Source organism: Podarcis bocagei (genome assembly GCF_964188305.1).
Source record: "Podarcis bocagei genome assembly, chromosome: 7".
Lineage (NCBI taxonomy): Eukaryota > Metazoa > Chordata > Lepidosauria > Squamata > Lacertidae > Podarcis > Podarcis bocagei.
The window spans coordinates 70640805-70666102 of record NC_138132.1 but is presented as its reverse complement, the minus strand read 5'-3'; the positions used below and the strand labels follow the sequence as shown (position 1 = coordinate 70666102).

The following is a 25298-nucleotide window of genomic DNA, read 5'->3' as shown; positions in this document are numbered from 1 at the left end:
TTTGACTCAAAAGGGAGAGATGCATCGCTGTTGCACACACATGCACAAATGCGCACCCTTCCTTTCATGCTCCTAGCAAGGGAATTGATTCAAGCCAAAGGGTTGCATTCCCTTCTGGGGGCCACAAGCCAGTGGGAAGGAGGCGGTGCCTTTTCACAGAAGGCTAGTTTCTGCACACATTTTCTCTCCCCCATCCTGGCAAGCAAGAAGCATTCTCAGGAGTACAAGAGCACATTCCAGCCAAGCAAAAACACTTGGGTGCAAAACAGAGGGGGTAGGGAGTGTGGCAGGGGAGTGTTGTGCCCTGGGGAGAGCCCTGAGTGCCAGATAAAGAGGCATGGAGAGTCTCCTTCCGTCTCCAGGCCTAAGGGGAGTGACAAAGCATAGCAACCTTTTAAGCACAGCTTAGGCACACTACTGTGAATTACATCATGCTTCCGTCTTTTTTCTCTTTAGAAAAGCTGTCTGGTTTCTGAATTCGATGGCGGCAGCATTAGCGCTGGGGGCAGGAATGCTTGACCCTTCCCACTCGTTACAGACAGAAGAACAGATCTCGCAGGAGAAGCACTGCAGGTGCCTGGTCTTCTCCTGGACATGCTAACATTTCTACTGCAGGAATTGCTGTTGATCTGCAGACACATTCTGTGATGTGACCCATCCCATCGGCAGCTTGAAATGGTACAGCCTCTGACACAGGCTGTTGAATCAGGAGAGGCCCTATCAATAGGCAGGGTGAGATAGCACCTCAGTGGACACAGCACTAGGGGAGCTGCTGGAGCTGTGAGAGCCACATAGAATCGTAGAGTTGGAAGGGTCCCCGAGGGCCACCCCCTGCGGCGCAGGCATCTTTTGCCCAGCACAGGACTCAAACCCACAACCTTGAGATTAAGAGTCTCGTGCTCAACCGACTGAGCCACCCCCTGCCCTTTACCCTCTAAACTAGTCTGCTCCCCTCACGTGCTTTGAAGAATGCTATTCCGTCAACACTGCAGGAGTAAGACCTATTACCAGTCCAGTTGAGTGCTGAATTGCCACAATAAGAAGTAAGAAGTACCCTGCAGGATCAGGCCAAAGGCACTTTCAGTACAGCTTCCTGTTCTCTCAGCACCCAGCCAAAGATGCCTTTGGGAGGCCCACAAACCGGGACCTGAAAACCTCTGATATTGCAGGGTAAACATGGCCAATTGCCAATTGCCTTACCCCCCTTCAAAGCCATCAAAGGTGGGTATGCAGGATAGCACTATTCCCTGCTGGACCATGCTAGGGGCTCATCTCGTCCAGCATTCTGCAGCCAAATGGATGCCAATGGGAAGCCTGCAGGCAGGACTTGAATGCAACAGAACTCTCCCCACTTGCCACCTTCTTCAACTGGTTTTATGTCAAGGGTAACCTTACCCTTCAGGATTTGCCTATATTTCCTTTTGAAGCCCTCCAAATTGGTCGCCACCATTAATTCTTGTGGGTGCAAATTCCATAGTTTAAAGACACGCTGTGCTCTTTCGTCTGTCCTGAATTTTCCTCCTTTTCATGCAGCAAAATGTCTTCTAGGAGAAGGTTGGTCGTTTATGATGGATGCATGAAACCTATGCCACCCTGAACACCCCTACAAGTAGAAGTCCTTTCTGTTTCACAGGGTAATAAGGATGCTGCGGAAGCCTTGCAAAGAGTAGAATAGTAGTAGTAGTAGTAGTAGTAGTAGTAGTAACAACAACAACAACAACAACAACAACAATAATAATAATAATTTGATTCAGTATAAAAGCTGGGGGAACTTTAATCACATTCATCATTGACCAGTCTCTGCCCTTTGCTGCCTGGGACCAGAAACTCCTCCCATCATCTGCTTTACTGTGGTCTGGGTTCCTCAAATGACCACAGTGCACAGGCCCCTCTACAAACACGACATCTGTGTTCATTGCCAATGACTCTTGTGCACCCATGCAAAATCCATTAACTGTGGACATAGTCGTGCATGATATTTCACAGGATGCTTCATTCCAGAGAAGATACTCAACTCCAGGTGTTTCTCAGTGCAATTAATACGGTTCCAAAGTTTTCTTCCCAAACCGTTCTTTGCTAAAGTTGTCCATTGGTGCTATTCTTTTCCTTTCCTCTCCCTCCCCCCCTTCCATTAGCTTCTGGGCACCTGAGAATGGTTCTGCACTGGCCCCAATTCTCACTAAGCAGTGGGTGGGTTGTCCTTTACAACACCATGAGGTTTGGCCCACAAACTGAGAGAAGCCATACTTGGCCGGTTGCTGGTATTCTTCCCACTGCCGCATTGACCAATGTTTGGGTACTCATTGAATCAGTTTCCCTGTTATTATAGATTCAGATGGTTTGGGCAGGTATTTGCAGTAAGCCTCCTGCATGCAATAAATAAATAAAAATGAGAGAGAGAGAGATGAGACAGAAGAGTGTGTCAATATCCAGACTGAAAACATATTGAAAGATTGTGGTGGGGCACGCGCAATCTGCAGGTTGGAGATGCTGAATTTCCTGTGCATTGCTCAAACCTCACCACTGCAATTTTCAGAAGAGAAAGCACAGGACATGCTTGCCTTTTAAAAACAGCAACAAGAGCAACAACAACCGTGTGGGACAGAATGCTTTTGGAAAGTAGTTTGCTAGTGGCAAAATCCCTTAGCCCTTTCCCTTTGGCCTGCTATCTAAATTAAAACCCTTTCTCCAAAACTGCTACTTGTCCTGGGAGGGGACATGGTAAAACAATTAAATCCCCCTCCACGGGTGCAATGATCCTGATCTGGGTACTCCCCTCCCAGAATTTGAGCCAAGGATGGCCAAGGGTGATGGGAGTTGTAGTCACAGGTTCGCCAGCCCTGTCTGAAAACATTCTCCTGTCCTTTGTAGCCACGATTTAAAAAACCTGCTTCTCTCACCGGAAATCCGCAAGAGCCTTCCTCATACCCATGCCCACTGCAGTTATTCCCTCCGTGCTGTGGGGCAGGGCTATTGCACTGTCGAGATCGGCTCACGACTCCTAGTCCACAGGTGACGGGGCAGGGAGTCCAGGATGCCCAGGGAGACCACATTCCGTCAACTGAGGCAGAGAGAAAGCAAAGGGTTCAGTTTGGGCTTCCCACTGGCCGGGTCAGCCCATGATATTCCACTGCCTCCAGGTGGTCAGTATTTTCTATGAAATATTCAAGTGCATACTTTAGGTTTGGACAATTAAAGGGAGGCAGGTGAAAGCATCATGCTGAAGAAATAAGACTTTTGCAGTTAGGAAAGTGATGGGGAAGTGCATTGAAAAGTATGGAAGGAACAAGCGATCCGTGGGATGGTCACTGTGAGAACAGCATGTTGGACTGGTGGGGCCTCATCCAGCAGGGCTCTCCTTATGTCCTTGTCTTGGGGAAAGGGAATGTGAGAATGTAAGATGAGCCCTGCTGAATCAAACCAAAGACCCATCCAGCAGCCTGTTCTTGGATGCTTTCAGGCAGGGCCGGCCCTAGCATTAGGCAAAAAGAGGCAGCGGCAGCCTCAGGTGGCAGACACAGGGATGGACGAGGAGTGGCAGTGAAGTGCCCTCTACATTTGTCTGCTGCCTTCAGATGTAAGAGAGGACCCTGTCCTGTTGCTGGTGTATTGATATAAGAGTCACCTGCCAGTCCAACCCATCGCCATCGCCTTTTGGGAAGAGCTTCACAGCTGGGGAACTCCCTCAAGGTTTCTAAGGATTCAGCATTCAAGCCCAAAAGGTGCCAGCAAGGTCCCCTTCATGCTCGCCCAGTCCCTCTGCAAGATGATGGCTGCACCTGGGCACTGGCTGTTGTTGCACATTGCAAGCTCCTCCTTCTCCCCTTCACAAGGCAGGCCCCCTCCGGAAGGAGCAGGGCTGTCGCAGATTCGAATCCTTTTCTTGATCCCAGAACACTTCTCCGAACACATGGACCAGGGTGACCACTCTGACCAATGGCCGTTGTCTAAAGGAAAGAAAGGAGAAAATTGTTCACCAATTCTCTACATCAGTTTTGGACAAGCAGGTTCCTCCTTCTTCTTCTGTGGACATGACTGGTGTTGCACAATAGCCAGTGAGTGGCTAAGTGCATGTGTTTTGAGTGCTAGGATCTTCCCAGTTCTGCTCTTTGCTATTTCCTCTGGTTTTTCTCCACCCTGACTTTATTTATTCACAGCATTTATTCCATACCTTTTAGCGAAAAGGGGAAAAGAGAGAGTGCGTCTAAGAGCAGCTGAGCAGCTCTAAGATTCGCAATCTAAAAATACTTGACACACAAGGAAATAGGAATGGGAGGGTGGGAGGAGAATGGAGGAGGAGAATGGAGGAGACTTGAGTTAAACAATAGGGAAGACGGGATAAAAAGCAGTCAAGTGACAAAGGACATAAGAGGTGCTGTGAGATCAGAAAGAGATGTGTGATCCTCTGACAAAGGGGGAGTAGGGGAGGGGGAAGGGAGGGGCATCTCAGAATAGGTACAGGGTAGAATTCAGGTTTTGTTTGCATTTAAATGAGAAACTGCCTACCGGTAATTCACCCTTTCTAAATCAATATGCAGAAAGCGGCATATATGCAACATGAAGAACAACTGCCCTTCAGAATCTGCACTCCTCTGAATTTTGTGGTGCAGTTCTCCAATAAAACAACACACATTTAAATGCATAAGTTAGGGGAAAGTGCGCGTCGCAATGCAAATGGAAATGGGTGTATAAGCATATATTTGCACTGAAAAAATGACACATTTTCATGGGGATTTTAAAAAAGAGAGAGAGAAAAGAAAGAAAGAAAGAAAGAAAGAAAGAAAGAAAGAAAGAAAGAAAGAAAGAAAGAAAGAAAGAAATGCAAAGTGCTTGGGAATGTGGAGGACTGAACCTCAAGACTGGAGAAACTAGAAACTGAGAGAAATCAGAACTGGCGCATTCATCCATCCCTAGTTGCAAGAACAAACCAGGATTCTCTGGGAGAAACCATGGGCCCTTCCAGACTGGTGGTTTATTGAAAGCATACTCTGGAACATGTTTTTGACACAAGAAGAGTGGTGCCACATTACAGATGAATTTATTCTGCTTTATTAATTGTTCTGGGATGCTTCCCCAAGGCTTCCACATGATTGCTGTCCAGAGGGGCTGCAGCAGAGCAAAAGTGAAACAAATATAAACCAGAACATTTCCGGTATAAAAATTTGTGAGATTTCTCAGGAGGAGGTTATGGGATATGCACTAACTGGAAATGTAAGTGTCACACCCCCTTCCCAATGCTTACAAGCACAACTGGCACTGAAATCTGGACTTGCATATGACCACCCTCTTAGCAGTGTGAGCACAACTGGAAGTTGTCTGGTGGGCTCCCATGAAGATATAAAAGGAACGTGCTTTTGCAGTGGAGATGTGCCTTTTGCAAGGGAGGTCTGCCTGCTCCAGCTTAAGAAGTGAAGGCCAGCTTACATGGGCAGGGTTGCGTCTTAGGACAGAGCTTGAGATCAGCAGAAGGGCCCACACATCGCATGCCGCTCTGCGGGTGAGTGCACTGCCGGATGCGCATCTGGTTCTGGAGGCCGCAGGTGGCGGAACAGACGGACCACGGAGACCATGGGGACCAGTTGCTTTTTGCTGTAACAGGAGAAGAGAGAGGTGAACACCGGCTAAAATACACACATGCACACCATGTGGGAGGATGTGGAGCCCAAATCTCAAATGCACGATTGGCAGGCAGTCACAAACAGGGGCAATGGCACCGTGGAGTTTCAGAACCACTACAGAGGGGACTCTATGATGTCATACCCCCAAACCTGGTCACAGGAAAAAGACAATGGGTTAATCCCTGCCTCTTCTGTCGGGTCACACACTCATTTTTTTCCTGCCTGTGATGGGAGACGATGTTTCTTTGCTCTCCTCCAGGTAGCAATCTCCATTTTGAACTATGGCTATCTGTAACGTTTAAGGATTACTGCCTGCCTGATTGTCCTCCCTGTAACATGTTGGATCCTGGCAAGACTTTTGATGTGAGTAAACCTTGTATTTTTCTTGTTTACTAAACAGAGTGATTTCTTTGTTCAGAGGGGAACAAACAAACAAAAATGGGAAAAGACAATCCAAGTCTGCCGAAAGCATCCTTGGATATCATAATTGTTCTAAAAGGTTATTCAACCTTGTCATAATAGCTTATAGAGATAAGATGTGGATGGATGGTGGCTTTTAACTCTGCTGAAATACATATTTGCATTCTCACACAAGTGAGCAAGAGGAAGTGTAATTACTGAGTAAACTATTCTCTCCTGCTCATTTATAACCATCCAACACACACTTCTCCCATAAATAATCAACTTGTTTCCAGAACAATATCATACAACTAGGAAAGAGTAACATAGACGGTCAAGGGACAGGACATTTCAGTTTAGGGATAAAGCCCACAATTATAGGAGGACATGAAAGTCTTAATAATATGAATGGTGTAGAGAAAGCGGGACGGCGGGAGGTAGTTTCATTTTCTCTCATAGTAGTTTGGAGCCATTCTACAAATCTGATTGGTTATAGAGCGTAGGGATGGAGTGGGGAATTCAACTCAGTCCACGTTTAAATCCAAAGTCAAATCCACACTTTCCTCAAAGAAATATGTGGACCCAATAAGAGCTATCCTTCGAAATTGGCGCTTATGGGCAAAGTTTGCAATACGGCTGCTTTAGTTCAACAAAACCGCCATGTTCCAGGGCAGTATATCTCTGAATAATGGTCATTACAAAGGCAAATGATAAGGGATGGTCTGTTTCCTTCGCGCTTTGCTTGCGGGCTTCCTGAAATCACCTGGCTTGTCCCTCTCTGCCCTCTCTGGAAACAGGGTGGTGGGTAAAATGCCTATTCCATCTGATTCAGCAGGACTTTTTTTTTTTTTTGGCAATCTGTGCAACTTACCTTCGCAGTGAACACCGTCACCGATAAATCCGCTTTGGCAAACGCAGAAGTAGGATCCCAGGGTGTTCAGGCACGTCGCGTCCTGGTTGCAGGCATGGGAATCCCTGGTGCATTCGTCAATGTCTAAAAGGTGGGGGTGAGAGAGAAGCTGCACAATGGGAAGTCATGTCTCAGACCTGTTTTTCTCCATGTCTGCTGGGGCTGCCAGGGATTGAGCCTGGAATCTCTACCACTTCTGCATGCAAAGTCAGGTCTACTACACCTGAGCTACAGGCCACCCATTACGGACCAGAAATGGGGGACCTGTAAGTGGTGAGGTGATAACACTCCAGATATTGTTGGACACCCCCCCCCAAATGCCCATGAGCACCAACTGGCACAGCCAAGGTTCAGAGATGCTCTGTTAGCCAGACTGGATTACTGCAATCCACACTGCATGGGACTGCCCTTGAAGATGTGTATACTTCAATGGTTCCAAAATGCCGTGGTCAGGTTACTGGGGCTCCATTTGGGACTCACATAGCCCCTATTTTGAAACAGCCACAATGTTTGTCCGTTCCTGGCCGAATTTTAGCTGCTTACTTGAGTGCTTAAAGCCCTAAGGCCCCAAGTATCTGAAAGGCTGCCTGCCTTCCTACAGGCCCCCATTGGGTGCTAAGATTGGCAGAGGTTAATTAGTAATTCCACCACCCTCAGAAGCAAAGGCGGTGGTGGCCCAGGAGAGGGCCTTCTCTGTGGCAGCCCCCAGGTAGTCGAACTCCTCTCCACAGGTATGTGTCTGGAACCTTCACTGTACTGTATGCTAAAGCTGCACCTCTTTACCTTAGCCTTGGGCACTCAAGTTGTATATCCCTGGGACCCACCCTGTTATTATTGTGATTGCATTTTTAAAACAAACAAACTGTTTTTAATGTTGTATTTTAAATTGAGCTAGGACCTTGGGGTGAACAGTGGGCAATAAATCATTGGTAGTGAGGGACTCTGCAGCAATACCCAGAGGGGACACACTTTCCCCAGCCCAGCCCAGCCCAGCCCAGCCCAGCTATTCTTCACAACCAGAGACATTGACGTTCCCTCTACCTATGCAGCTGAGCACGCCGTCTCCTTCCAAGCCTTTTGGGCAGCGACAAAAATATGATCCGTATGTGTTGATGCAGGTTGCTTCAGCCAGGCAATGCATGGGCATCTCCTTCTTGCACTCGTCTATGTCTTTGCAGAAAAGAAGAAAACGAGACTATATAGGAGCATGCTCTATGTACATGTGCACACAGAGAGAGATTTGCCCATCAAGCCCAGCATTGTCTACGCTGACTGGCAGCAGCTCTCCAGCCCTTCCCCTGCCATCTGAATCCTTTTAGATGGAGCTGGATGGTGGCCCTTCCCTTAAAAATAAAGCAAGGTCCCAGTCCTCATGGTTCTGAATACAGGGGTGATTTAAACAGGGATTTAAGAAGCTGCCTTCCACTCAATATTGTCTACACTGACTGGCAGCAGCACTGCAGGGTTTCCAACAAGGCTCCATCCCAGCCCTGCCTGGAGATGCCAGGGATTGAATCTGGGACCTTCTGCATGCAGGGCAGGTGTCCTACCACTGAGCTGTGGGTATTCTAACGCAGGTTTTGCCAATCTTTTTGCAGCCTACGGACACAATAGGAATTTTAAGGCAGTGTTGTGGGGCCACACAGACAAAATGGATGCTGTGAGGTGTGTGGCATCACACAAAATGGCTCAGTTTGTGTGTATGTCACAATAATTCATGCATGAACACTATATGTAGGGGAAAATGGTTGTTTATAGCAGCATTATGATCATTATGGACTACGCTAAAATAAAGACTAGAAGAAGCAAAGCTCACAATTATTTACCAACACAGTGTATACCATTTCCCTCAAATCCTGGATTGCATTTGCAGTTTTCTTCATCCCGGCCTCCATTGCAGGTTTTGCTGATATCTGATAGGAAACACGCGAATAGCAGAAACTTGAACACAGACACCAAATACCACAACAGGGTCTTCAGATTAAAAAGAGTACCAAGCACGGCCTTACTGACACAGTATTTAGGAATATAGAGGCTGTATATTTATGATTCCAAAATGTTTCAATGATCACATTTCCACTGTGTCATTTGCTTCATCTTGTTTTTCTTATGCTTCTGTTTTATATTTTATTAGCAGGGAGTGTTGCCCAGATATTTTTTGAAATAAAAAGGATGGCTTTAAAAAAAAAAAAATGGTTACAATTTGTGAGTTTGGACGTGTCACACAAAAAATTGGGTGAAGCCAGTCCAAAGTCATGTTTTGGCCCACCATCTTGATTCAAAATGGCGCCTGGAATTCAAACAGTAACAGAGTTTGCCATCCCCACCTCAAGAACCCTTGTGCCAAAGGGCAAGAAGCCTAGAATAAAATTTAAAATACTAACGGATGCAAAGGAAAGAGGTGGATTTGCCCTGCCAGACCTTAAACTTTATTATGAATCAGCAGCTTTTTGCTGGCTGAAAGATTGGCTGCTTCTTGAAAACACAGACATTTTGGATTTAGAAGGTTTTAATAATGTATTTGGATGGCATGCATATTTGTGGTATGATAAGGTCAAAGCACATAAAGCATTTAAAAATCATATTGTCAGGAAAGCATTGTTTAATGTCTGGATAAGATATAAGGACCTACTTGAAAATAAAACCCCAAGGTGGTTGTCACCGATGGAAGCGAAGGCTCAGAAAAAGCTCAATATGGAGGCCAAATGGCCGAAATATTGAGAAATTTTGGAACAAGAGGGAGATAAATTGAAATTGCAGAGTTTTGAAAAACTAAAAAATAAAGTGCGAGATTGGCTTCATTATTATCAGATAATGGAGGCATATAATTTGGACAAGAAAATTGGCTTCCAGGTGGAAAAATCAAAATTGGAAACAGAACTGTTAGACCCCAAAACCAAGATTTTGTCAAAGATGTATAACTTGCTGTTGAAATGGAATACTTGGTATGAAACGGTGAAATCTGCTATGATTAAATGGGCACAAGATGTTGGACATAACATAATGATGGCTGACTGGGAACAGTTATGGACCACAGGTATGAAGTTTACGGCATGTAATGCCTTAAGAGAGAATATTATGAAAATGATATACAGGTGGTACATGACCCCAGTCAAGCTTGCAAAAATCTATCATTTGCCCGATAATAAATGTTGGAAATGTAAAGAAACTGAAGGTACATTCTTTCACCTTTGGTGGACGTGCCCAAGGATTAAGGCTTTCTGGGAGATGATTTATAATGAAATGAAAAGGGTATTTAAATATACTTTTCTGAAGAAACCAGAGGCCTTTCTCCTGGGCATGGTCGGCCAAATGATGCCAAAGAAGGACAGAACTTTTTTTATGTATGCCACAACTGCAGCAAGAATACTTATTGCAAAGTATTGGAAGACACAAGATCTACCCACTCTGGAAGAATGGCAGATGAAGGTGATGGACTACATGGAATTGGCGGAAATGACTGGCAGAATCCGAGACCAGGGAGAAGAGTCGGTGGAAGAAGATTGGAAGAAATTTAAAGACTATTTACAGAAATATTGCAAAATTAATGAATGTTAGAATGATGTCAGAATGAAGTTAAGTGGTTTAAGCAGCAATGTTATAAAGGTGTATGTAAAAATGGATTGTTAACAGGTGAGAATCCAAAGTTATAATATATTATGTTAAAGGACTAAGATAAAAACAAAGAGGGAAAGAAATTGCTGAATTAACTAACTGAATTGGAATACAAAAAAGGGAGGCGTGAGGAGGTCAGGGAAACAAGCAAATGAAAGATAAGATATGGAAAGACTGATTTGTTTTTAACTGTTTTTACTTTGTATTTTCATTTTCGTTTTTGTTTTTCTTTTCTTTTACTTTTTTCTCTTATTTTTGTAATATGCTGAAACTTTAATAAATATCTTTTTTTTAAAAAAAAAAAGAACCCTTGTGCCAAGTCTGGTGATGATACCTCGAGAGGTGTCCAAACGTATAGAGAACAAACAAACAAACACGCAGACAGACAGACAAACAAACAAACCACTTTCCAAAATATCTAGCAGATGAAGTGAATGGATTGAGAAAGGACACTGGGCTGTATTTTAAACTGGTTGAAATTGTTGTTGCAGGTACTGTTTGGCCACACCATTGTAAGCTGCTCTGAACATACTTTGGCGCAGAATAGTTAATACCTATAATATTAGAGTCAAAGAATTGTAGAGTTGGAAGGGACCCTGAGGATCATCTAGTCCAACCCCCTTCAATGCAGAAATATGCAGCTGTCCCATACGGGGATCGAACCTGCCACCTTGGCATTACCAGCACCGCGCTCTAACCAACTGAGCTATTCAGGCATTGTTTGTTCATTTGTGTAGCCAAAGCTATTGCACAGCGAAACCTGGGATGGTTGGGTATAAACTGACAATCAATAAAAGAATTGTTGTGTATCACTTTAACAACCATTAACCACAACAGGATTTTTAAAAAAGAGGGAAGGAGGGTGAGATTCCATACCCCTATTTATTAAGAAGAGTCTCTGAGCGTTTAACACCCTTCCGGGGACATCAGGGCTAAAATCGTAGACTAGTGCTCGGAAATAGCCAAAGTCAGTGTCCCTAAGAGACGAGGAAAGGGATAACAATGGTGAGATATGCTTCATGAAATCTTGAAACCCGAAGAGCAAAAATATCTAGAAATGCTCAGTTCTAGGCACACTCACGTGCACACATTCTCTCTCCCACATGCGCATACTCTAACTTAGTTAAAACTTTATAAAATTATGTATGGCACAGAGACAGTAGATGGAGAATTGCTTCTTCCATCCCTTAGTAAGACTAGAACACGTGGACCTCCAGTGCAGTTGAATGCTGGAATATTTGGGACAGGTTTTTAAAAAGTACTTCTTCATGCAGTGCATGAACTGTGAATCTTGATCCCACAGGAGAGATAGTGATGGCCACCAACTTTAAAGGAGGATTAGAGAAATTCATGGAGGATATCGAGACTGCTAGCCTTGATGGCTATGCACCGCCTCCCCTGACAAAGGCAGGTTGTTTCTGAATACCAGTTGCAAGAAGGCATAGCAGGGGAGAGTGCTGCTGTGCACAGGTCTTGCGTTTGGGCTTCCCATGGGGTCATCTGGGTGTCCACAGGGATGCTGAACTAGGTGAGCCATTGGGCCTGATCCAGGAGGTTCTTGTTATGTTCTTATGATACACAATGCCCTTCCTTCCCAGAATGTAGGGGCTACTGTGTTAGAAGATCAGGTCCTTACAGAACAAAGATTGGTTCTGTGATCAAAGGCTTGTGAATGCTTGTGAATCCCACTTGCTGGAAACCACAGGAGGGGAAGAGCCGATGGGCCGTTCGTCTGATCCAGCAGGCTTTTCTTACGTTCTCGTGTCAGGAGCAGCTGGAACCTGTTCTCCCCAGTGAAGAACCTTTGAATTGCAAGGTGTCAGCCTTCTCAGTGAGGATATTGCTGGACTACAACTCCCATCTTCCCTGTTGGCTATGCTGGATGGTGCTGCTAGAAACTGGAATTTGACAACATCTGGAGAGCCACACGTTTCCCCACCCCTGATGCATACAATTTATTATGAAGATTATTATAAATATATATACTTCTTGATAACCAAAGAGGCCTCCTTAAAAGCCTAGGATGCAAAAATTAAAATATAAACATTCAGCATTACAATGCACCAAGAAGTGATCCCACCCCCTTTACATTAAACTGTGGGTTTTTTTTCATAGTTCCCACAAGATTCTCATGGCAGTCACCATCAAAATAAATAAGCCCTCCCCCTAAAGTGGGAAGTTGGAGGACACCTTTCTGTTTATAGGCTGAGCCTGAAAGCACCCGGATGATGGCAAGCGTACATTAATCCTCTGATCTCAATCTCATCCAGGCCGTTGGCCAACACCACTGCATGGCTGTCCAGCAGCGTCATGGGGCGGGGCTCCTTGATCCACCGGACGAAGCTGGACGGAGGAAGCTGGAGGTATTTCGGCAAGTGGATGGCAACGTTGTCCCCTTCCAAGAACTCTCCGACCTCTAAAAATAGAAGCAGCAGAAGAAAACAGAGAGACCTCTCGATGCACTGGGTCATGAGCTGCCATGTCAAGGGAATCGACTCATGGCTACGGGGCAGAGGAGGGAAACCTGCAAAGCTTTAGATCAGGGTTCCCCAAGCTTGGGTCTCCGGCTGTTTTGGGACAGCCCATCACCTTTAGCCAGCAGGACCAGTCATCAGGGATGTGATCAGAAGAAGACCTGGATGGTTGCCAGATTCTGTGTACAAATCTGTAGGCGCAGACCATCGCCCAACTCAAAATAGTCCGGCATGTAAATCCACAAACTCGGTTTCATGGGTGACTCTGAGTCAACTCCCTGGGATAGTTTATTGTAGCACATTGTTTCTAAATTTATTGTTATACATTGTTTTAATTGTCTGTTTTAACCATATTTGCATATCAGTTTCTAATGCTGTGAGTGTCCTCCATTTCAGAGGCTTCTACTCTGCAGCCTCTTATAGTTGTTTTAGTTCTTACACTCTTACAGGTGTTTTAACTGCATGTTTTTATTTGGTTTTAGTTCTTATCTGTTTTAATTATCAGATTTTATCCATCCATTATCCGTGTTTAATCTTGTATTTTATTCAGACGTTTTATCCTATGCTTGTTTCTTTATCCTTATTTGCTCCAACATTTATCAGTAAAAAAAAAATTCTAACTGCTATTTTATTTATATGTTGCTGTTTTTTGGTGTTGTTTTTTTATCCTGGTCTGTGACCGTAATAAAGTTCATCAGGGGTGATGGGGATTGTAGTCCAAAAAGAGCCAGACACCCAGGTTTGGAGAATCCTGCTCTAGATGAAGTTGGGCTACAGTTCCCATCACCACCCCTGGCTATTGGCTATGCTAGCTGGGGCTGATGGGAGCAGGAGTCTCACGACATCTGGAGGGGCACCATATTGGCTACTCCTGGCTTAAGGAGCAGGTACACCTCCTCAGTGAATAGGCTAGTGCAACGCTGTATTCATTGCCTTTGCTGAAATTAACCCCCCGCAACTACAACTCCCATCATCCCAGACCATTTGGTCAAGCCGGGCGGCACTGATGGGAGTTGGGAGTCCAACAACATCTGGCTCCCCACCTCTGCTGCAGGGGCTGGTAGGGCAGAAGGCCTCTAGAGAGATGGATCCAGGAGGTGGATCCACAGCCAATGACAGATGGAGCCAGAGCTAATGGCAGACCAATGGCAAAGCCAAACAATTCCAGTTTTGTCCCTGTCATCTTCCCTGCTTAGTTTTGCAAGGACTAAGGAAGAGGAAACTGACACACTCTAGACCAACTTTAAATAAGAAGGCAGGTTGTTGGGAAAGTGCCCCACTAGCACCGAGACCATCTCCTTCCACCCGCTGTCCTATTACATTCTGAGCTCCTACAGCTACTTGTCTCGTGTTTACACTGCTCTCAGACCATTTAAAAAATAATAACATCCAACAAAGAAAGGGCTGAACTGCTCAGTCTGCGTTAATTTCCTAACTTGTGCAGCATTTACATGAATTTGGGGTTTTCATCATTCACCCAACAGTCCAACTTTCGGCAAAATTCAGTCAAAATGACAATCGTCTCCTCTAACAGTGAATCTGGGTGCTAATTTGGAAGTGAAATGAATCTGGTCAGAAACAAGGTTGTGGTTTCTACACACTCAGTGTGTGTACGGGAAGGGGACCTCCTTTGGTATGTAGAAATATGGAAATGTGTGTGTGTGTGTGTGTATTCATTCTCATCTCATTGTATGGAGAGGAAATGACCAGATTTGAAACTTATGTCTGCTGCTATTTTAAGGCAGGACTGACATGAGGAGTGGAGACATGTTAATGTTATACTATTCTTATATAGGATGAGCATCGGCCTGCCTTCCTTCCTTCCTTCCTTCCTTCCTTCCTTCCTTCCTTGAGCATATCTGCTGAGCCAAGTTGCAACAAATCTAGGGGAGAATTAAAAAGTTGCCTTACCTATAGGCATGCTATCCAGAGCAAAATAGTATCTCAGATTGGAAGGATTTAACAGCTGGAAGCCTGTCAGGTCATAGGCCTCAACCACGGCCGCCTTGGCGGGTGCTGTGCTCGGTTTCACTTCTGCCCAGAAAAGATTTGGGTAAAAATCATCCTCTTTGATTGAAAGTATTGTCAGCGCCTGCCCACGTTCATGCACAGCTACCCTCAGAGGCCTGTTCTTCCCAAGCGCCAGTCTTCTCCGATAGCTGCAAAGCAACGTCCATGGGGTAAGTGATGGCTGAGAATGTACCAAATAAGCCATTTAATTTCAGCTCCCAAGATACACTCTCAAGCTTTGAAACCATTTCAGCCTTGCCTGCATTCGGTTTCTCAGTGCTTCTCTCTGTCTCTTTCCAATTACATTTCATTAAGTTTCAACATTTTCAACATATACAGTGAAAGCACAATTTAGTCTTTTCCCTTCTTTTTGTCAACTTCTCACCCCTTTCCGCATGGAGTTGTTGTTTCTCCCCTTCTGCTGCAGCCCCATATTCTGTCTATCAAATCACAATATTATAATCTAATTCAGGGGTCAGCAAACTTTTTCAGCTGAGGCCGGTCCACTGTCCCTCAGACCTTGTGGGGGGTCGGACTATATTTTTTTGGGGGGGGGATGAATGAATTCCTATGCCCCACAAATAACCCAGAGATGCATTTTAAATAAAAGGATACCTTCTCCTCATGTAAAAACACACTGATTCCCGGACCGTCTGCGGGCCGGATTTAGAAGGCGATTGGGCCGGATCCAGGCCCCGGGCCTTAGTTTGCCTACCCATGATCTAATTCCTTCTGCTGCTTGTAGCTCAAATCCTGCTTGTGAGTTCATCATACTATAATATTTCTTTAAATAGTCCGAAAAAGGCATCCGATCTTCCATAAAAGACTCATCACTAGATTCTCTTAATTTTGCTGGTAATTTTGCCAGTTCTGCATAGTAGCTTATCTTAACTTATCCATTCTTCTTTGGGTGGAACATCTTCCTTCCATTTCTGCACATGTGGAATCCTAGCTGCTGTTGTCACATACATAAACAACTTTAGCATTTTGGCGGGGTGGGGTGGGGAGGGGATTTCTGTCCCTATAATCCATAACAGAAATGCTTCAGGCTTTTCGGACATACTCATTTTAAACATCTTTTTTTATCTTATCATGTATCATTTCCCAAAATACCCTCATTTTCTTGTAAGTCCACCATGTATGGAATACACACACACACACACACACACACACACACACACATCTCCATCCATCCATCTACCTGTTTACACTTCCAGCAATTATTAGGAACCTTCTTATACATTTTAGATCATTTAGTAGATGTAAAGTACCATCTACGCATCATTTTCATATTTTACAGCACTTCTCAACACCTTATATGCTCCTTCCTCAGGCTTGAAATCCATCTGGGAACAGGACTTGGGGAAGGAAATTGACAGAGTTTAGCTGGAATAGGATGTGGTCTACAAAATCTTCTTCCTCTGTCTCAGCCACTATTATGGGCAAACTGCATGAAACAACCCACAAGACATTTTTACACTCTGGTTGGATTCGCACATATTCATGGAACGGGCAATAAGCTTTGGGAGCAGAATTACACCTTGGGTGGTCCTGCCCAACAGCCTTTGGGGCTGCAATAATTTCTGAAATCAGTGTCATTGTTGGTGACATTGTACATGTGGTGCCTACCTTGTGTTTATTGTCTCGTTTCGAAGGGAGCAACTCATTGGCTGTTTTAAAGCCTCTTGTTGTTGGAAGTTTCTGTAATGGCTCAGAACTAGAAAGACATCTCAAATGCCATAGTGGTGGACTTGGGGCTTTCAGATTTTAGCGGCAACTGGAGTGATGCCAAAATCCAGCCCCTCCCTGCCTCTTGCTTTCTAAGTCACTGCTGCGCTGCCCCCGAGTCACCCTCTCAGCTCGGTGCCCATTACGGGAAAACTAGTCATGCTCCCCAAAATCCACCTCTGGTGAACAGCTGCCTTGAAAAGGACAACAGATAGGGCTGCGTCTTAAGAGACACACACCAGATTGTATTCTGCACTCCACGCATGCATACCTGTAGAATTGTGGGCTTTGGCCAGAGTAGAATTTGTACCACCTCACTTCATGTTGGTGGCGTTTGCCGAAGATGGAGACCGTGATGTTGAAGGTGACTTTCCTCTCTCTTGCCTTGAGGAGACAGACCTGCTCTCCGAACCCATCGCAAACAGATGCGTTGGAAATAGTGATGCGGAACCCAGGGTCTGCATGTAGACAAAGAGTGAGGTCAGTTCAGGTAGGTAGGTAGGTTTTTCAATGAGGCTACAGTATATTAAAGCCAAGGAGAACACTTTGAGCTCTTGCTAAGTTAACGATTAACTGATCGTTGTTTCTCTGGTAGCTAACATGTGAGTGCTGTGACTTTAGATTATGTGAGAGGTATTGGGTTGCAAATCTCCATTCTGAATCAAGTTGCCTTTGAGTCATTTCTCTCAAACTCAATGGAGTGAGCATGTAAACGAAGTTCTCCTGAAGGGAGAGTAAACAGCCTGGAGGCTGGAATGCAGGGTGTGGAGAGACAGAGACAGAGACCTTTGCTTTTAGGTCTGTTTGGATTATTTCATATTTTCTAAAATGTGACTCTTTTTGCTGGACAGCACAATGCATTGTATTGATATTTTGGAGATGTTATTTGATAACATGAGCCTGACCAAACTGCGGGAGGCAGTGGAAGACAGGAGTGCCTGGTGTGCTCTGGTCCATGGGGTCACGAAGAGTCGGACACGACTAAACGACTAAACAACAACAAAATTTGATATATCTTTTTTATTTTAAAAGAGTTCTGTCAGTAAAAGTTTGAATAATATTTTTAAGAGTCTGAACAATGATTTATTCCAAATTCCAGTACTTATGCTTCCAATAGCTTCAGACTGGTCAATATTAGTCTCTGTTATTAATTATAGGCAGCAATTCTCAGTCGACAAATTTATCTTTCAGTATCTGTCTTTATCTCTTTCTTCCACAGAAGAACTTTGTGTAGGAAGCGTTTAATCATATCCCTCTTTTAAAGATCGGATAAATGGAGGCTGGGAGAGGGAGGGAGGGTGATCAACCAAGACCACACAATGTTACAAAGGTGAGTAATTATTATTCACTTATTTCATTTATGAATCACATCCCCAGAAAACATCATGAAGCAATTAAACAATAATTAATCACACACACACACACACACACACACACACACACACACACACACACACATTGAATCCAGGTCTTTCCAGTTCCAAGATACTTGGATACTAGGGATACAAGAGAAATTTGTATTTAATTCTCATTTGATTCACATTTAATTCACACAATATGTGGACCAAAGCACAACCTTCCTTTGAAATTTGCAGTTTTCTGAAACTTGCAGTGCAGTTCCGCCGAGTGCAAAAATACATATACTGGGGCAAAGTGTGCATAAAACGAATGCATGCAGGGGTGCCCAAACTTTTTTCAAAGAGGGCCAGATTTGATGAAGTGAACATGCATGAGGCCCGACCAAAGTTGTCAGTTGTTGAGCTTTTTTTAGGATTTTACCTCAGTACTTATACTGCCACGGAGGCTGGATTAAATCAACCAGTGGGCTAGATTAGGTCCCCGAAACAGACTTTGGACATGCCTGCATTAGTGAATATGACTTACAAAAATCCATATGGTGAAAAGTTGCTCTGTAAAAAATGTGTGTATTAGGCAAAATTGCGTAGAAGCTTGTGTATATTAGGAGAAATCTGCACTAAAATGCTGATTAATTTTCACGAGGACTTAAAAAAAGAATGCAATGAGATGTGGAAATGTGGAGAACCAAACTTAGGATTGGGAAAATGAGAAACAAAAATCGACAGATTCGCCCATCCCCATCACACACACACTGCACTAAAAGCATTTTTAGGGTTCCTTGGGTTATCTGTGTGCACGAGAGGGAATGTTTTTAACGTGGTATAGAAGACTGAATTCTAGCCACTGCGGGTCTCTGCTGCCCCCCATAAGAGGCAGATGTGCACACAGGTATTAACTTACCTTGGCAATTGTTTATTCCATCCCCCTTGTAGCCTGGCAGACACCGGCAATAGTAATCAGATGTCAGCTTGTCAAATTGGCAAATGGCCTTCGGGTGACAGAGGATCCTCCTGGTGACACATTCCTGTTTATGTGGATCTAGAGAGGCCAGGGAGAGATGCAAAATTGTTGATCACTGCCACCACCCTCAGAATGGAGGCGCATGGCTTCAGTAGTCAGAAAGGGCACAAATAAATGTTAAATCACCACTTCCTGGAGTGGGACATACTGGGACTTACCCAGTTCAGAGTAAAGTTCATTGAACGTTGCGGACCCTGTGATAGGAATTTTGAGGTCTTAGATATATGTTAAATGTTCATAAGTGTACCAACCAAGCACATACATAGATCAGCACAGGAAGACCGACCTGGAACCATTTTGATTCCCAAACTGACCAAATGTTTTCTCTGCTAGGTCCTAGGAAAATGGAAGACTCCCCATTGTCTTTTCCTTCACAAATCCTGTCTTAAGGTTATGTCTGTGTTTGAATAGGGTGTGAGCCTGTGACCTGGCCCAGGAACTAAGTATTTATCATTACAAAAGACTGGCCAGGTTACCCAGGCAATCCAATCAAGTAACCTGCCAGACAGGAGATAAACAATGACAGGAGAAAAACAACATTCAAATTTCTGTTTTAAGACCACCTTTTCTGTGATGTAGGTATGATGTATCTGAGGGGTGGTCTTAGGTGACAGCCCTTCTGTGATGTATGTGAAATATACTCAGAGTCGCAAAGTGATTTCATGCTCTTTATTCAGCTCATAGTGGTGAGGAGGAATGAATGAATGTCCCCTCAAAGTCTCTGCTTTATATACATTATTTACACAATGGGCTGCACATGATTGGTTAATTCTGGAATTCTACTGTAAGCCAATCAGGTTGTAGATTCACTTATATCTGGAGCATGATTGGGTGGTTCCTGCCAACCAATCATACTGCTGCATTGTTCTTGGACCAATCAGACTGCTGCATTCTGAATCCTATTGTTCTAGGACCAATCAGACTGCTGCAATTTGGATCCTATTGTTCTAGGACCAATCAGACTGCTGCAGTTTGGATCCTATTCAAATCAGTACATAACACCCCTCCCCTCTAAGTTCCAGTCCTGCCCGGGAGGTCGCATTCATAGTCCTCGAGGTACGCCGGCGGCCTACGTGTGCGTTGCGGCCTGTGGTGTTCCCTGGTCCGGGGTTCAGGTTCTGGCTCGTGTTCCAAGGATGCTGGCTGTGATGGGCCTGTTTGGTCTGGCGCAACCGGCTCGCTCAGTCGTGGTTCTGGTTCCGGTGTCCTTTCGGCCTCGCGGGTCCTCTCTGTATTTACTGATTCTGCCTCTCCTGCTGGCCCCTCCTGGTCTATGGGCCTCACTGCCCCTCTGTTCCCTTGGGACTCCTCTGACCTTTCCTCCTCCTGGTTTTCTCCTGGGAATCGTCGCCGTATCTGGTCGCAGTGGCGGCGCCAGCATTGCCCCCCATCCTTTAGCACCTCGTACGACACGGGGCCAGTGACCCTGGTGACTGTGGCGGGTACCCATGCTGGGCCTGCCCAAAAATTCTTTGCGTACACTGGGTCCTGGGCCTCAAAGGTCCGGGGGTTCCTGCCTTCCCCCACCACTACCTCATCCTGAGCTCTATCGGGGTGAAGGCGGTCCAATCTGATTGCAAGGCGCCGACCCATTAGTAGTTCAGCGGGGCTCCGGCCAGTCGTTGAGCTGGGGGTGCTGTGCTGTGCTAGGAGGAATGTGGCAAGGCGGTACTCCCAATCCCCTTGCGTCATGCGGCGAAGGGTGTCCTTGGTGGTCCGCACCATGCATTCTGCTTGGCCATTGGTGGCAGGGTGGAATGGCGCCGAAAGGATGTGGCGGATGGCGTTCTGCGCTGTGAAGGTTTGGAATTCTCCTGACGTAAATGCAGTCCCGTTGTCTGAGACGAGAGTGTCAGGGAGCCCGTGGGTTGCAAACAGCCTGCGTAGTACACGGATGGCTGCGGATGTGGAAGTGGACGGTACCAGTGCGACTTCCAGCCATTTGGTGTAGGAGTCCACCACTATGAAGAATGTTTTCCCCTGAAAGGGGCCAGCGAAGTCCACATGCAGGCGTGACCATGGTGCTCGGGCGGACTCCCAGGACTGGACTGGAGCCCTTGGGGGATCTGGGCGGGATTCTTGGCAGGCCTGGCAGTGTTTGACCCAGGCCTCTATCTCTCCGTCGATCCCTGGCCACCACACATAACTCCTGGCAAGGGCCTTCATTCTTACTACCCCTGGGTGTGTCTCGTGTAGGGCTGTGAGGACCCTTTTGCGGAGGGGCTGGGGAACAACGACCCTGCTTCCCCATAACAGGCACCCCTTGTGGGCTGAAAGTTCATGTTTGCGGGTTGTGTAGCCAGCGAATTCTGGCCCAGGGCTGCTGCTGGGCCATCCCCTCCACACCCAGTCCAGGACCCGGGAGATGACCCTATCTTTCTTGGAATGGCGTGCAACTTCTTGTGCCTGAATGGGGCGGTCGGGAAGCAGCTCCAGGCTCATAACCTCTTGTGCAGGTGCTGGGTCGGGGCCTGTTTCCGGTAGTGGTAGCCTGCTGAGGGCGTCTGCATGGCCCATTGCCTTCCCCGGGCGGTGAATCAGTGCATACTGGTAACTGGCAAGGAAAATTGACCACCTGAGGACGCGAGGAGACAGCACTTGGGGGGTCTGCCTTTCGGGGGCAAACAAGCCAAGCAACGGCTTGTGGTCAGTCACCACGGTGAAGGGCCGCCCGTACAAGAAATCATGGAATTTTTTTACTCCCTTCACGATTGCCAGACCCTCCTTGTCTATTTGCGAGTAGTTCCGCTCGGTTGCGTTGAGTGTCTGGGAAAAGTAGGCCACCGGTACCTCTCTTCCATCCGGGAGTTGGTGTCCCAGGACAGCCCCAATGCCATAGCGTGCTAGCACCACCGGCAGCCTCTCGTCGAAGTGTGCCAAGACCGAGTTTGAGACAAGCAAGTCCTTGACTGCCTGGAATGCAACCTCCTGGCGCTGGCCCCACACCCAAGGGGCCCGCTTGTCCAGGAGTCTGTGTAGGGGCTCTGCTACCGCCGCCTTGTGGGGAAGGAAGGAATGGTAAAAGTTCAATAGTCCCAAGAAGGCCTGAAGTTCAGTCTTGCTCTTGGGTGCTGGGGCATCACAGATGGCCCGTACCTTGTCCCCAGTCGGGTGGACCCCTTCTGCGTCCACCATAAATCCCAGAAAGTCCACCTGAGGCACTCCTAGTAGACATTTTTCCCGCTTCACCTTGAGACCCGCCGTCTGGAAACGGTGCAGAACAGTGCGGAGGCGGTCCTCAAACTCCTCTGGTGTGGGCCCGGCAATCAACACATCATCGAAGAAGGGGGTGACGCCAGGAATCCCTTTAAGGAGCGAGTCCATTAGATTCTGGAATATGCCTGGTGCCACGCTGACCCCGAATTGCAGCCGCTTTACCCTGAACGCTCCTCTGTGCGTCACAATCGTCTGTGCCTCTGCTGTGGCCTCATCTACTGGCAGCTGTTGATATGCTTGGGCCAAGTCCAGCTTGCCAAAAATTTTCGACCCAGCCAGGGTGGCAAGGACATGGCTGACCACTGGCACTGGGTATGCATGGGCCGTGAGGGCCTTGTTTATGGTACATTTGTAGTCTGCGCAGATGCGGACTGAACCATTAGGCTTGACGGGTGTGACGATTGGGGTTTCCCAGGGGGCATTAGGCACTGGCTCCAGCACTCCTTGCTCCACGAGCCGGTCCAATTCCTCATCTATACGGGGTTTCAGGGCGAACGGGACCCGGCGGGCCTTGAGCCTGACCGGTCGTACTGCGGGGTCAAGCTGTAGAGCAATGGGGGGGCCCGTATACTGTCCCAATTTCCCATCGAAAACCCCTGGAAATTCCTTGCAGATGGCAATTTGGATCCTATTGTTCTAGGACCAATCAGACTGCTGCAGTTTGGATCCTATTCAACTCAGTACATAACAGTATGTATGATTTTTCTGGGGGTGGTCTTGATCTACAGGGTGGCAATTTCAAAAGTCTTTATAAGGCCTTGCGCGGCATTTTTCTGGGTTCCTCCTCTCTCCTGCGGGTGAGAGGAGCACCCTGTTGCAACAGTTCAATAAAGATCAAGTTTACTAGCTGCTTTGCTTCTCAATATTCTCTGGTTGGCCTGTTATTCTCTCCTACCAATAGGGAACCTATGTAAGGACTTTATATGGGCTCTTGGATACCCCACAAGGGAAAAGGGCAATTTTTGTTTACAACAACCCAGAAGGGAATGCAGCCATTGGGGTGAAAAGCCTCAGCACTCGAGTTTGTGTGTGTAAGAGAGACAGAATGAATGGATGGGTGCAGAAGAGAGAGGGGGTTGAATATCCACAAGGGAATATAGCCCTCAGCCCCAAAAATGTTGCTCCCCCTGTTCTAACGGGCACAAATTATCCCCAAATGAAGAGAGGCAACTAACACAAAAGCTGGACATTCCTGCGCTAGCTGATTTGAAGTCTCCTGGTGATTTCATCAGGATGCTGAACACCTGAGATACACACTTTTGGGACCCACCCTCGATCATGCATTGCTTTTAACAGATTTTAAAAAGATTACCTTTGACATTGCAATAATGCAGTCCTGTGACCTTACGGGCAGGCAAGAAATGTTAGCTGTGCTTCCTGCATTGCAGGTGATTGGGTTAAGTGATCCTTCCAATTCTTTGATTCTATGAAATCTAAGAACCATTTTTTTTTTTTTACAAAGGCGGTCACAGAAGGGGTTCTGGGTTTCGTTTGTCCCCCGCCCTTCTCGTAAGGGTCTTACCATGGATCTTGCTTAGGACCTGTGTGGTGATGAGGCAGAGCAGAGAAGCCAGGCGGTTCACTGGCATTTTCAGTTAAACCCCTCCTTTGTGGTTAGCTCGCATCTTGCCGGCTGCGGGCAGGATTAGGAGGACGGTGTTGGCGGCATGTCTGTGGGTCTGCAGGCAGGTATTGTTATGTCTCTGGGATCTGCAGGCAGGAGGCACCAGGCCCAGCGTCCAGGAACAGAGAAGGTCCGTTTCAGTTCAAATTATCTCAAAGGTTCTGCTTCCGGGATTCCAGGGGGCTTCCGATTGTGGGCCAGAGTTCCTCGTTCCGTCCTGCAGAGCGGCAGTTTTCAAGCAATGTTCTAGGAGATCCTGTGGGACAGGCTCCTGGTTCCGGTCTGCCTTAATGGAGGCAGCTCCCACAACAGCGGGAGATCGTTAGCGATCCTACTTGTAGCCTTATGAGGCTTTGCCCTCGGGTGGGAAAAATATTGCGCCTGGGAAAAGGGAAGTGGGAGTCAACAGACACTCAAGGAATAGTTTCGAAGAAAAAGGTTTTATTTCTACCATCCATGAACTGGTAGAAGGCGCAAGTGTGATAAGTCACAAAAAGCATGCACGAGTTCACAGTGATGTGCACAAACATATATACCCCTTTCTAGTTCCCTCCCCCTTTCTCCTCCCTCAGGAGTCCTGCCCCATGTTGAGGTTCCTCTGAGCATGAACAGAAAGCTATCTTGGGACTATTGTGGACTCTTGGCACCCTTCCCAGGAAAGGGGAACGAGAAGCGGTTCAACATGTCCAAAGGTGTTGCAACTAGAATGAGAGAAGATTCAGTTTCTCAGGCCTGCTTTGAACAGAGCCTATTCATTAGCCTTTAAAAGTAACATTTTGCCTTTTGCCACAGCATCTTGTGATAGAGCAGAGGAGAGCAGAGAAAAGCTGTTTTGGATTTTTAGAAGACAAAAGGAGTTTTGGACAGTTTTGAGGCCTGGGGTGATTATTGAAGCCTGAGGTGATTTCAGACAGGATTTGGGTATCCTGTCCCTTCATACTGACGCAGATCGAAATAACGCAAGGAAATCAGATCCTGCCATGCGTTGCAATAAATCCACCCTTTTTATGTTAAATTTTCATTTCACAGTTTAATGTTGTTGATATCTTGAACTCCAATTGCGGGTGTGTGTGTGCACCATAATCTTTTCAGGCCTCGGGGCCTCTTCATTTGGCCCTGGTCTATCGTCTATTCATATAAATTAGCCTATGAAAAGTATACGCAAATCTGTGCCCTCCCTTTCCTGGCAAATCCCTTTCCTCCTTTTGGGTGATGTGCAAGTGATCCCCTTAGCAGGGCACCCTGTTTGCGTGGGGCAAAGGGGAGGCCCCAGGCAGGCTTGAGCTGATCGTGGACCCTAAAACAGGTGCAGGAAGACTTCCGGC

The 25298-nt window shown here is 46.3% G+C and overlaps 1 protein-coding gene across 2 annotated transcripts; it reads right to left on the bottom strand.

The window, feature by feature from the left end:
• Positions 1-1756: 1756 nt before the first annotated feature.
• On the bottom strand, positions 1757-24156 carry LOC308591642 (uncharacterized protein). 2 transcript variants are annotated; one of them, XM_081202473.1, is made up of 13 exons: positions 23872-24156; positions 19014-19151; positions 17026-17212; positions 14928-15175; positions 12784-12958; positions 11419-11519; positions 8769-8840; positions 7969-8097; positions 6889-7011; positions 5425-5589; positions 3780-3947; positions 2901-3061; positions 1757-2366 (listed from the first exon to the last, which is right to left on the bottom strand). In XM_081202473.1, the coding sequence occupies exons 1-13, from the start codon at positions 23936-23938 to the stop codon at positions 2301-2303; spliced, it is 1800 nt and encodes a 599-aa protein (XP_081058599.1). In that variant the 5' UTR covers positions 23939-24156; the 3' UTR covers positions 1757-2300. The 2 variants fall into 2 exon arrangements, with proteins under 2 accessions (XP_081058599.1, XP_081058598.1); XM_081202472.1 differs by having other exon boundaries at positions 8754-8840; positions 23872-24154.
• Positions 24157-25298: the final 1142 nt, after the last annotated feature.

Coding starts and splice junctions, on each gene's coding strand:
- LOC308591642 (XM_081202472.1), bottom strand. CDS start 23,938: ATGCCAGTGAACCGCCTGGCTTCTCTGCTCTGCCTCATCACCACACAG. Junction 8,841..11,418: donor ACTCTTCTTAATAAATAGGG/GTATGGAATCTC, acceptor GTTTCCTATCAG/ATATCAGCAAAACCTGCAAT. Junction 7,012..7,968: donor CGGCGTGCTCAGCTGCATAG/GTAGAGGGAACG, acceptor CCCACCTTTTAG/ACATTGACGAATGCACCAGG.